The sequence below is a fragment of the Erythrolamprus reginae genome, chromosome Z (assembly GCF_031021105.1).
Source record: "Erythrolamprus reginae isolate rEryReg1 chromosome Z, rEryReg1.hap1, whole genome shotgun sequence".
NCBI lineage: Eukaryota > Metazoa > Chordata > Lepidosauria > Squamata > Dipsadidae > Erythrolamprus > Erythrolamprus reginae.
This window is the reverse complement of record NC_091963.1, coordinates 66,642,888-66,656,798: the sequence shown is the minus strand read 5'-3', so window position 1 is coordinate 66,656,798 and position 13,911 is coordinate 66,642,888. Positions and strand designations below refer to the sequence as shown.

General features: G+C 45.5%; 1 protein-coding gene across 1 annotated transcript in view; it reads left to right on the top strand.

The window, feature by feature from the left end:
• NME8 (NME/NM23 family member 8) overlaps window positions 1–13,911 on the top strand; it is a 245,123-nt gene that overhangs the window by 135,325 nt on the left and 95,887 nt on the right. Inside the window, exon 8 of the mRNA XM_070728254.1 lies at window positions 7,629–7,721. Coding sequence (XP_070584355.1) covers window positions 7,629–7,721 — 93 coding nt within the window. The remainder of the gene's footprint in view (window positions 1–7,628; window positions 7,722–13,911) is intronic.

Sequence of the window (13,911 nt, the reverse complement as noted above, 5' to 3'; positions counted from 1 at the left end):
CAAACTAGATTTTGATTTTCTTTCTCTCTTCCTTACTTCCATTCTTTTTCTTTCTCTTTTCCTTCCTCTCTTTTTTCTATCTGTTTCTCTCTCTTCCTCTCTTCCTCTCTCTCTCCTTCCCTCTCACTCTTTTCCTCTCTGCTTCTGGGCAGGTTTGGAAAACTCTGAGTTGATGATGATTTTTAAGTCAGCGATTGCTCGCTGCTCAGCTTAGAGGGAACTATGATATTAAGTACTATTTTAGAGATGGGTGAATGGATACATGTAGAAAGATAGGATGTTTGGGATGAATGGGAAAAACAGAAGGACCAGTTTTTCTAGCAGCCTGGAGGTGAAAGGAGTGGGGGACCTTTTCTCTGGGGTGGTAGAGGGCTGGAACATCCCATTTCTGCTGAGGAGAGGCAGATATGGTGGGAGACATGGGGTAAGCTGCTCCCAGGGAATAAGGGATGGTTGCCCAGGGAACTGGTGACAAGCGAAATCCAGACCTGGGCTCAGACTGCTGCTACTTAATGCCAGGTCGGTTGTAAATAAAGCTCCCCTCATCCAGGATTTACTCCTGGAGGAGGAGGCCGGCATGTGTGACTGAGACCTGGCTGGTCTGGAGGGAGGTGTTCCTCTCTCTGAAATGTGCTCAGCCGGGTTTCAGGTGTGGCACCAGCCACAACCCCAGGGAAGGACGGGAGGAATGGCTATCATAGTGAAGTAGACCACTGGCCTACCCAGACTCGCTGCTCCTGACATATCGAGGTGTGAGTCCCTCTTTGTGAAGTTGGACCTAGGGGTACAGGTGGCCTTGTTTCTCATGTACCTGCCTCCCAGCTATGTGTCAACAACCATGCCTGTACTACTCAAGGAGGTAGCTGGGCTGGTGGTGGAATTCCCCAGACTTATTGTCTTGGGGAATTTCAATCTACCATCACTCAGTGAATTCTCTGGGTTGGTGCAGGAGTTCATGGCAACCATTGACCTGACCTCAGTAGTTCATGGCCCAACTCACAGAACGGGACATGCTCTCAATATGGTATTCCTCTCAGAGCAGTTGAGTAATAATCTGAAAGTAAGGGGCTTAGATATCTTGCCTTTGTCATGGTCAGATCATTTTCTGGTACGGCTGGATTTTAAGGCTCCAATCTTCCCCTGCAGGGAGGTGGAACCGATTAGGAGGTTCTGCCCCAGAAGCCTGATGGATATGAAGGTTTTCAAAGGATGCTTCGCATTTCAGATTCGCTTGTATACAGTTCGGCAAAGTCTCTTGCTGCAGCCTGGAATATGGCTGTGATGGAGGCTCTAGACCGAATTGCACCTTTGCGACCTCCCTGTAGCAGTATACCCTGGAGATTCCTTGGTTTACCAAGGAACTCCAGGGGATGAAGCACCAGAAAAGATATCTAGAGAAGCGCTGGAGGAAAAGCAGATCCAAATCTGACCAAACACTTGTAAAAGCTCATATGGATATTTACAAAGTGATGATCAGGTTGACAAGACGTGCATACAATGTTGGCCAGATTGCATCGGCAGAATCCCACCCAGCTGCCCTGTTTAGGGTGATTCACTCCCTCCTTAACTAGGGTGGAGTTGACGAACCCTTGCAGGGTAGTGCTGAGGACTTTAATAAGTTTTTTGCAGATAACTAAAGATCTGGACTGACCTTTACTCTAATAGAATGCAATGTTGACTGACAATAAGTCAGTCGAGATGACAGGGGCTCATCTTAGTCCATCTGTTTGGAGAGAGTTTGACGTGGTAATACCTGATGAAGTGGACAAGGCCATTGGAGCTGTGAGTTCTGTTACCTGCTTTTTGGACTTGTGTCCCTCCTGGCTAGTTTTGGCCAGCAGGCAGGTGATGCAGAGCTGGGTCCAGGAGATTACCAACATTTCATTGAGAGAGGGGTCCTTCCCGGCTCCCTACAAAAAAGCATTTGTGCGCCCACTCCTCAAGAATCCTTCCCTGGACCCAGTTGTATTTAACAAATTTTGTCCTGTCTCCAACCTTCCCATTATGGGGGAGGTTGATGAGAAGGTGGTGTCGCTCAAGCTCCTGTTACAGCATGGAAACTTATCTGTCTGTCTGTCTGTCTGTCTGTCTATCTATCTATCAATCTCTCTCTCTCTCTCTCTCTCTCTGGTGGGCCCCGAATAGGGGTTTATCCTATATCCTGGTGCTCCTTAACCTCTCAGTGGCTTTCAATACCATTAACCATGGTATCCTTCTGTGCCGACTGGAGGGGCTGGGAATGGCAGGTACTGTTTTGCGGTGGTTCTCCTCCTACCTCTCTGGTTGGTCGCAGTTGGTGTTAGTGTGGGGGGGGGGGTCAGAGGTTGACTCCCAGGTCCCTCAGGGAATTCCTCAGGAGTCAGTCCTCCCTGCTGTTTAATATCTACATGAAACAGCTGGGTAAGATCATCTGAGGACATGGGGTTAGTTGTCATCAGTACACTGATGGCAATCAGTTATACATCTCCATGCCAGTATCTGGAGGCTGTTGGGGTCTGGATGAGTTCCAACAGGCTCAAACTTAACTCCAACAAAATGGAGTGGCTGTGGGTACTGCCTCTCAAGGACAATTCCATCTGTCCCTCTATCACCCTGGGGGGGACTTTTGACCCCCTCAGAGAGGGTATGCATTTGTGCATCCTCTCAATTCACAGCTGACTTTAGAACATCATCTTTCTGCTGTGGTGAGGGGGGCTTTTGCCCAGGTTCGCCACGTGCATCAGTTGCGGCCCTACCTGGATATGGGATCTCTACTCACGGTCACTCATGCCCTTATCACCTCTAGGTTTGACTACTGCAATGCTCTCTACATGGGGCTACCTTTGAAGAGCATTCAGAAACTTCAAATTGTGCAAAATGCAGCCACACGAGTAGTCATGGGCTTGCCCAGACATGAGCATATCTCTCCAACACTCCACGGTCGGCACTGGCTGCCAATTTGTTTCCAGAATCAATTCAAAATGTTGGTTATGACCTATAAAGCCCTACATGACATGGGACCAGAATACCTCTGAGATCGCCTTATGGTGCATGAATCCCAGCGACTGGTCAGGTCCCACAGAGTCAGTCTTCTCCAGGTTCTGTCAACTAGATAATGTCATTTGGCAGGGCCTAGCGGGAGAACCTTCTCTGTGGGAGCCCCAGCCCTCTGGAATCAGCTCCCCCCCCCCAGAGATTCATACTGCCCCTACTGTCCTTGCCTTCCATAATGTTATGCCTGACTGGGCTCAGGCAATGTGTAACAGTCCAAGGAAAAGAAATCAAACACACACGTGCTCTACTAATCAGCAAACTTGTATTAGATAAACAAAAAAGGGTTACTCAAAAACAGTTCTTAGTGTCCGAAAACAATGATAGTGCAAGGCTTACTTCAGCCGCATACAAAAACACAGGAAAAAACAAACGAAGACAACCTGGAATGAGCCAAGACATTTCAGGAGTCCTTTTGAATCTTCGGAGCAAACAGCAAGTCCCAGAGTTTTCACCTCCCACTTGTCTGAAAAAGCTGGGTTGAAAACTCCAACGGCACGGAACAGAAACTTCAGAGCAGGAACCACAAAATAACACAGATAAACAGCCACAGTTTGCCTTGACCTTTATTCCCTTTTATCCCTTTAGCCCTCATTTAGGGGAAAATTGCTTCTTCTTACAAACGTTTCTACTTAAGAACCTGGTCACGGAATGAATTAAGTTCGTAAGTACAGGTACCACTGTACTTCCAAGATGGCTATATCTATTCCAAATGATTAGATAATTAGATAATTAGATTTTTTGTGTGAATTAAATAAAATAATAACTAAATTTGTATGGGCAAGAGAAAAAACCTAGAATAAAATTTAAATTATTATAGGATAGCAGTGTTAGAGGTGGCTTCTTACTCCTGGATTGGGTGTTATAATTATCAATGAGCAATACTGTTCTGGTGTCTGATAGAATTTTAGCTATTACAAATAACTTTTACTAAATGCAGTATTTCATAAACAAAGAAACTCCATCTTTATTCTCTTCCTTCCATATTCAAAATACACTTCATACTAGCACATTTCTTGTTCTCCCGTTGTCTCTCCTAATTACATTCCTTTTGAATTCCTCCCACCCTTCTCCATTCACCAAGATTTATGTACTCACAGCATGATTCAAAAACAGCAGAAATGACTGGAAAATAACACAGAAAGAGTTTGCTAGCTTGGGAGCTGAACGGGAACACCTTCCATTTTTGTTCTACAACATTGAAACTCCACCCTTCTTCCCCACTGACCCCCTGACGTACCAAATACATCACTCTAGTATTTAATCCATTCCTTCCCTTAATATCTTCTTCCAAACACTTGTTCCTTACGTTTTTGGACCCTTCTGAATTTAGGATTGATCCAGTGAACGTCTGACTCTTCCTCACTAGATTCTGGACTCATAGCAACATCCTGTGGCTGGCCTCCCACATGTTCTACTACCTGTAATCCCGGGCCTACCACTAATTCATAAACACTATCTGTATCAGAGTCCTCAAGTTCTTCATCCTCCTCCAGCTGACCAGGAATATGTAAAACAAATACCAATGGGGATTAAAGAATGGATAGCTTTAAATAATAAAATAATATTCACAATAGAAGGACATAATTTGCAAACAGGGTGGCAAGCATATTTAGGGGAGAAAAAGAATACAAAACATACACACTTTCAAAATCGTTTAATTAGAGATACATTACTACAAGTTTGGAGGAAAAAAACAGTATAATAGGGCACCAAGGTGCTTATCCACAAGGGAGGACATGATTTACCTAAATACACTAGAGGTAAGTAAAATAAGAAGGTATGACCAACTGTTGGATAATCAAGGAAAGTTGAAGACAAAACAAGAATTTAGAGATCAGAAAATCATTGCTTGGTGGCTGTACCTACAATTACAAACAAGATATAAAAAGGATATAGAACAATTTGGTATTGATAGGAAATGACAATCAATAGATAAAATCCTCCTAGGAACAGAGGAGAAATTTATATATAATTATCTACTAAAAATCGATAGGGAAGAGAATAGAATAGAATTCTTTATTGGTCAGGTGTGATTGGACACACCAGGATTTTGTCTTTGATACATATGCTCTCAGCGTACATAAAAGAAAAGATACATTTGTCAAGAATCATGAGGTAAAACTCTTAATGATTGTCATATGGTACAAATAAGGAATCAGGAAATAATCAATATTAATATAAATTGTAAAGATATACGCTATAAATTACAGTCATACAGTCATAAATAGGAAGAGATGGGTGATAGGAATGATGAGAAGACTAGTACTAATAGTAATGCAGCCTTAGTGAATAGTTTGACAGCGATGAGGAAATTATTTTTTTATTAGAGTGATGGCATTTGGGAAAAAAACTGTTCTTATGTCTAGCTGTCTTGCTCTATAGCCTCGTTTTGAGGGTAGGAATTGAAACAATTTATGTCCAGGATATAGGGATCAGTAAATATTTTCACAGCCCTCTTTTTGACTCATACAGTATACAGTAGAACCCCGACTTACGAGACTAATTGGTTCCGGAAGGAGGCTCGTAAGTCGGAACGCTCGTATGATGAAACATTGTTTCCCATAGGAAACAATGTAAAGTCAATTAATCCGTGCAACAACAAAAAAACCCCGCTGCCGCCGAACACGGAAGTTAGCGTTCAGAGACAGCTGCGAAGCGGCGCGCGTGTTTTAAAACGTGGCAGCCGGCCTGGGGGGCTCTGGGGGAAGCCCCCGAGCCCCCCAGGCCGGCTGCCACGTTTTAAAACACGCGCGCCGCTTCGCAGCTGTCTGCTGAAACCGGAACGCTAACTTCCGCGTTCGGCTTCAGCAGACAGCTGCGAAGCGGCGCGCGTGTTTTAAAATGTGGCAGCCGGCCTGGGGGGCTCGGGGGGAAGCCCCCGAGCCCCCCAGGCCGGCTGCCACGTTTTAAAACACCCGCGCCGCTTCGCAGCTGTCTGCTGAAGCCGAACGCGGAAGTTAGCGTTCCGGCTTCAGGAGACAGCTGCGAAGCGGCGCGCGTGTTTTAAAAGGTTGCAGCCGGCCTGGGGGGCTTGCCAGCACCCCCCCGAGCCCCCCAGGCCGGCTGCAACCTTTTAAAACACGCGGGATACGAGCGCCAAGGAGCTGTCTCCTGAAGCCGAAAGCGGAAGTTAGCGTTCGGCTTCAGGAGACAGCTCCTTGGCGCTCGTATCCCGAATGTGAGCTCGGGAGGCGAACAAAAATGTCGCTCCCCTCCCAGCTCTTATCTCGAGTAGCTCGTAAGTAGAGCTGCTCGTATGTCGAGGTTCCACTGTACAGAACCTCAATAGAAGGCAGGTTGGGTTGCAGAATTGGACCACACAGTTATAGAGGTACAATTAAAAAAAGATGAGATAGTAAAATTAACATGATAGTGTGGGCAAGTAATTTTGGCTATAATATTAAATTGTAGGATTGGGAAAAATTGTGGACAAAAAAATTATAAATTAACAATGTTGGCTTCATATAAAGAAAATCTATTCATATACATGTTTTATCATTGGCATCTAGCACCGGCAAGATTAGCAAAAATTTACTCAAGATTGAATACTAGATGTTGGAAATGTAAGCATGAACAAGGCTCTTATTTCCATATGTCTTGCCCTGAAGCAAGAAAATATTGTAGCAAAATAAGGAATTGGCTGCAAGAAATAACCGGATTCCAAATTGAATTTAAACCAGAGATGTTTTTACTAGGAATACTTAGAGGAACCTGGGTCAAAGAAATGCAATATATTATAATACATATACTGATGGCAGCAAGTATAGCTTATGCGAAGAACTAGAAATTAGAAAATATCCCTTCAGAAAGTATGATAATTAAGAAAGTAATGGATTGTGCAGACATGGTTAAACTGCCTCTAGAACTGCAGAATGTTTGTCTGGTGGTGGACATAATTCACAAAACACTTGTTTTATATTGTGTGAGTCTTATATTGTAATTAAAATTAATAAAAAATTAATAAAAAAATAGAACTGCAGAATATAGAGGAAAAGGAATAATATATGGTATGGGGAAAATAGTATTACAGTATTGGTTAGAAAATAGCAATAATAAGTAAATTTATATTATATGTATGTAAACTTAATGTATGGGAAATGTAAATGTAAATATGAATATTATAAACAGTAAACAGTATGTAAATAAGATGGAAATATGTATGAAAATAACCAAATAGATGTTGATGTCTTAGTATTGAGAAAACTGGATATGTAATGTTTTTAACGTTAAAAAGGTTAATAAATTTCTCTCAAAAAAGTGGGAACTAATAACTTCTTGGCACAAATCTACTAGCTAATTGTTTGCCTCTGGGTTTCTAATCATGGAAAAAAGATTGAGTTGCAGAATGCAGTAGAAGAAAAGTTAAAAAGTATCAACAGCATTTTTAATTCTAAGAATAATTGGTATCTTTGGCTTATTATTATTCTTTTCCTTAGAAAGAAACTCCTTTAAGGCTTTGGTAAGATATACATTTATTTAAATGTAGTTAACATTTTTAAACTAAATATTTGGTTAATATATTAAAAAATTGAGAATTGAAACTAATAACCCATTTCCCCCCTTTTAAACATATTTGCATTTTTCTACAACTGAAGATTATTGGAGCAGGCTCTGTCATTCTTGCAGAAGACAAGAAGATTTTAACTGATGAGCAAGTTAGGAATTTTTATGAAAGCAAATCAGAAGAGGTAATAAGCTCAAGAAGGTGGGGAGGTGAGGGCAAAATTACTGTTTTAAAGGCTTTTATAAGGTGAGGGCACAATTACTTTTATAAGGCTTCCAATATAGAGGAAAATATTGTTCCTTGTAATTACTGAAAATTAGTTATAATATAAATTGCATGTTACAACAGTTGTGAAAGTTCAACCATATCTTGCCTTCTAAATAAACTAAAAGTTAATACTATATGAAAAAAATCCTCCCAAGGCTACCTTCCCAAGCCTTCCCAAGACTACCTTCCCAAAGACTTAAAGCAGCGGTCCCCAACCTACGACTCGCGGACTGCATGCGGCCCACTGAGGCCATTTATCTGGCTCACAGGTGAATGACAGGAGCATAGGATGCGTCCGCATCCTGTGATCCTGGCCACTATTCCCTCTAGCTTGTGTGGTTGCGTGGCTGTGCAGGCAAAAAACAAACTCCACGCAGGTTTTTCAAACCCTGCACAGTAGAGCTGGCACTGTTTCTCCTGCCTGACAGCTGATCTACTGTCGCCCGTGGGCTCTGAGCCCACCCGGCTTCTACAGCTGTATCTGGGGACCATGTCCCACCCACTCCTGCTGATATTCTTCCCCCCACCAGGAAGAAACAGGAACCAAAAAAATACCCCAGGAAACAAGAGGCAGCAGTTGGGTGGCCTCGCCACCGACGCACAGAAGTGGCGCCCTGGGGAAAAAGCAGTGGGCATAGACTTGTGCCTACACTGGAGCTGTCGCCTCGCCCTCTCTCCACCTTTCCCATAAGTTGACTTGCAGGGAGTCTCATTTTTTCAGCAGAGAGAGAGAGACAGAGACGCACCCCCTCAAGTTCATTTATCCTGCCTGCTTAGACTTTTTAATATTGGAATTGTTCATTGAAACAATAAGTGATCACATTACCTATGTGTTAAATTGAAAAAGCTTTTTCAGAGAATATTTTGTGGGGATTAAAAAAAACACCCTCATAAAAAACCACCTTCTTATTTGTAGTCCTTATTTTTCAAGAATTCTCTCATATTTTGTAGACATTGGCTTTGTTAAACGTTAAGCGTACTTTAAATACACATTGATAATTGGAGCATTCATGGAGGAGCCTCTACCTCCCACCCCCCGAGGCGCATGGCAGGGCACAGAAGTTTTTGTGAAAGAGAGGGAAAAGAGAGAGAGAAAGAAAAGGGAAAGAGAGGGAAGGAAAGAATGGAGAGGAATGAAGGAGGGAAGGAAGGAAGGAGAAATGGAGGGAACAAGGAAGAAAGGAAAGAAGGAAGTGTATAAGACACACCTTTTTATTTCAAAAATGTGCATCAAAAACTGGGTGCATCTTATACATTGAATGTTGCAGGGGGGGGGGATTGGGTAACAGTCAGCAGCAGCAGCGGCAGCCTTCCCGTGCTTTGCTGGCTGATCCTGAGGCTGTCCAGCAGCCCTTGGCTGCTTTCCTCCCTGCCGGAGACTGGCAGGCATTGACCAAAAAGCCCTCCTGGCAGGCCAAAAAGCAGGTTGGGCGAGTGGCTGTGGCTGGGCAGGGGCCGCCTCTCCCTGGCTGAGTAATTCCCTCTGTCCTTCGCTTTGGCATCAGGGAGAACACAAGTGGCATCTACTTCATTCTCCTGTATGACCGATTCTTTCTCTGGGAGCCCTGTTTCCCCACCCCACCCCGCGTGCCCCCTGTTTCAGCCTGTGCTCCAAAAGCACTTTCCCCTCCATTTAGGACCTGGCACTCTTCTCTTGGGGTGGGGAGAACAGAGCCACAAGCGCTGCCTTCAAGCTCCATGCAGGGTGGCCACAGGCGCTTCCGGTATTCTTCGGCCAGGCAAAAGATGCGGCAGCAGCGGAACTGGGATCATACATAGTAAAATAACAAAGTTGGCAGCACATAAAAGAGAATTATTACAAAATGTTTTATAGATGACATTTAGCAACATCAAGATTGGCAAAGATATATCCAAACACAAATTCAACCTGTTGGAAGCAGTGTTCACTCTACTTTTTTTTTCAGTGTTGGTGGAAAAGTATAGTGTCTGAGCGGCAGTCCCTTTGGGACTGGGCAGCATAGAACTATAAATTAATTAATTAATTAATTAATTAATTAATTAATTAATTAATTTTAAAAATGTGGGCACGCTCTATCAGGCATGCATGAGTTCTGACATCCATAATTCGCTTCCCCTCCTTCCTCTCTCTTCCTCTCTCCTTCCTCTCTCATCTCTCTTTTGTTTCTCTCTCTCCCTCCCTCCCTTTCTCTCTTTCCTTTCTCTCCCTCTTTCTCTCTATCATTTATTTTTCTCACTCTTTCTCCCTCCTTCATTCCCTCTTTCTCTCTCTTTCCTTTCTCTCCCTCCCTCTTTCTCTCTATCCTTTCTATCTCTCACTCTTTCTTTTTCTCCCTCCTTCATATCCTCTTTCTCTCCCCCTTCCTCTCTCTTTCCTTTCTCCCCCTCCCTTTCTCTTTCCTTTTTCTCCCTATCTTTTTCTCTCTATCCTTTCTTTCTCTCCCTCTTTCATTCCCTCATTCTCTCCCTCCCTCCCTTTCTCTCTCTTTCCTTTCTCTCCTACTCTTTTTCTCTCTATCCTTTCTACCTCTTACTCTTTCTTTCTCTCCCTACTTCATTCAATTTTCTCTCCCTCCCTTTCCTCTCTTTCCTCTCCCTCCCTCTTTCTCCCCTGGGTCTGCCTGTGCCTGCCCTGCACCACCCACCATGGATGGACAGCCCCCGGTCGTTGCCCCCCATCACGGATGGAGATCGGGATGGCGGGGCCAGCCAGAGGCCAAGCAATTCACCCCACATGCCACATGCCCTTCTTAACTAATGGTGACAGTCACAGCAGGCAATTCCACCCATGGAACAGGAAAGGAAGGCATGGAAATTTACGCACCTGGGCATGGATGAGCAGGATGAGCAGGAGGCACCACGAGATGGAATGTCATTCCACCGGCGAAAATGATGTTGCGTGCACAGCTCCAGCTCACCAGCAGCAGTCACTTCTGAAATTACCAGGCTCGCCTCACCGGTTCTCGTGGGGCAGCAAGAAGGAGGGTGGAAACTGCAGCTCCACCGGACTATAGCATAACATTAGAAATATAGGGGTATATCAGTTCGAGTTGGCAATTCTGTTCTAGATGTCTGGGGAGGTGAAGTGTTCCTGCCTCTGAAGATCCTCGATTCGGCAGTGTCCGTGGCAATAAGAGCTGTATGGGTCATGGACATGTCTGGAGTCAGATCAGCTGAGATGCGGTAGAATGGTGGCCACCATTTGCAACTGAGTCATGCTGTTGGGGGTGAGCTGGAGAGCAGACGACCGTGACCGCCAGGGAGAGAGAACTAACTGAGCCAGCTGAGAAAATGTAGAGATGAGCTAAGGGAGGGAGGACCCCTAAATTTGAGGGATCCTATGAAGAACGATCTTGGAATGTGTGGAAGATGAGAGGAGAGAGTGCGGACCAGAAAGCGAGGGGCAAGAGGAGTGAGAGAAGAACAACGCCTGAGACTGCCTGGTTCCCATTGCATGGACCCGAGATACCGAGGAGCTGCATGGTGGGAGCACCCAGCACCAGAGGGTCTGTGAAGGAACAAGCCAATGAGAGGAAGGAGGAGATCGAAGTGTGCTCTACCGAGACCACATGGAGTTCGCATTAAGGCCATTTAATGTTGCCGAAGGACTGGAGGGTTGGAAATACTGCCCGATTACAACAGAGATCCTGAGAGATGACCAGTTTGAACATCAAGAGCCAGGGAGTAGTGTAAGAGCAGAGGAGCAAAGACGACTGCTGACTCAGAGAAAAGACTTGAGAGTGTAGGCCGGTGGCACCGGCCGACACCAAAGAGCCTGGGGGATAAAATTAGTATGCCCAGGATTCAGACACTTCCCCCTGAACAATGAATTTCTTTTCTAGAACTCACATTTTTAGAACTTGGTGTTTTACTGCTGACTTGATTGACTAATGAACTTAATTACCTCCTATATTTTTAGCACTTTATAATAATATTTAATAATTAATATGTCATTACTGAGGGCCGGAATATCCCCATCTTGCTGGGGAGAGGCAGATATGGTGGGAGTCACGGGGTGAGCCATTCTGGGGGAAGAAGGGATCACTGCTTGAAAGCAATCCCATGATCTGGTCCCATGAGCTCAATTCGAGGTACTGGTGACAAGTGTAATCTGGGCCCTGAGCTCAAACAGCTGCTACTCAATGCCAGGTCAGTGGTAAATAAATTACCACCATCCAGGATTTGATCCTGGATGAGGAGGCCAACCTGGTATGTGTGACTGAAACCTGGCTGGGCCCGGAGGTAAGAGTTCCTCTCTCCAAAATTGGCCCAGCTGGGTTTCAGATTTGGCATCAGCCATGAGCCCAGGGCAGGTGGGGAGGAATGGATATCATAGCCAAAGAGACTATTTGCCTATGTAGACTCATTGCTCCTGAGATTGTGGGTTGTGAGTCCCTCCTGATAAAGTTGGACTAAGGGGTTCAGGTGGGCTTGTTGCTTATGGACCTGCCTCCAAGCTGCATATCAATAGCCCTGCCTGTGCTGCTCGAGGAGGTGGCCAGGTTGGCAGTGGAGTTCCCCGGACTCATAGTCCTGGGGGACTTCAATCTGCCATCACTCAGTGAGTCCTCCGGGTTAACACAGGAGTTCATGGCCACCATGGCAGCCATGGACCTGACTCAACTACTTCAGGGTCTGACTCATGAGGGGGGACACACACCCGATATGATATTTCTCTCGGAGCAATTGAGTAATGGTCTGAGACTAAGGGGCTTAGATGTGTTGCCTTTGTCGTGGTCAGACCATTTTCTACTACAGCTTGACTTCATGGCTCCAGTCCTCCCCCACAAGGAGGTGGAACCGATTAGATGGTTCCGCCCCAGACGCTTGATGGACCCAGAGGGCTTTCAGAGGGCGCTTGGAGTTTTACAAAATTCACTCGTCCACAGCTCGGCAGAGTCTCTTGCTGTGACCTGGAATAGGGTTGCGATGGAGGCTCTTGACCGAATTGTGCCATTGCGGCTTCTCTGTGGCACTAGACCTCAGAGAGCTCCTTGGTTCACTGAGGAGCTCCGGGAGTTGAAACACCAGAAGAGATGTCTAGAAAAGCGATGGAGGAAGAGTAAATCTGAATCCGACTAAACACTTGTAAGAGCTCACATTAAGACTTACAAAGTGCCGCTCAACGCAGCAAGATGCACATATCATGCCACCTTGATTGCATCAGTGGAATCCCACCCGGCCGCTGTGTTTAGGGTGACCCGCTCCCTTCTGAACCAGGGGGGAGTTGGGTAGCCCTTGCAGAGCAGTGCCGAGGAATTTAACTCATTTTTCGCTGATAAAGTTGCTTGGATCCAGGCGGACTTCAACTCCGATTGGATAGCAGTTGAGGTGACTGGGTCCTGTCCTTGTCCATCTGTCTGGGAGGAGTTTGACTTGGTGACACCTGATGAAGTGGACAAGGCCATTGGAGCTGTGAGTTATGCCACCTGTTTACTGGATCCATGTCCCTCTTGGTTGGTTTCGCCAGCCGAGATGTGACAAGGAGCTGGGTCCAGAAGATCCTTCTTTGGGGAGGGGGTCCTTCCCAGCTCCCTACAAGGAGGCATTGTGCACCCCCTACTCAAGAAGCCTTTCCTGGACCCAGTCATGCTTAATAACTACCGTCCAGTCTCCAACCTTTCCTTTGTGGGGAAAGTTGTCGAGAAGGTGGTGGCGCTCCAGCTCCAGCAGTCCTTGGAAGAAGCCCATTATCTAGGCCCTCAACAGTCAGGATTCAGGCCTAGCTACAGCATGGAAACAGCTTTGGTCACACTGATGGATGATCTCTGGCAGGCCCGGGACAAGGGCTTGTCCTCTGTTCTGGTGCCCTACATGGCAGCAGACCAGAATACCCATGGAACCGTCTTCTGCCACACGAATCCCAGCAGCTGATAAGGTCCCACAGATTTGGCCTTCTCCGGGTCCCATCGACTAAACAATGTCATCTGGCGGGCCCCAGGGGAAGAGCCTTCTCTGTGGTGGCCCCGGCCCCCTGTAATCAACTCCCCCCAGAGATCAGAACTGCCCCCACCCTCCTTATGTTTCGTAAATTGCTTAAAACCCACCTGTATCGACAGGTATGGGGGAATTGAGATATCTCCTCAGGTTTATTCAGTTTTTTGTATGGTATGCTTGTGTCGTATGGT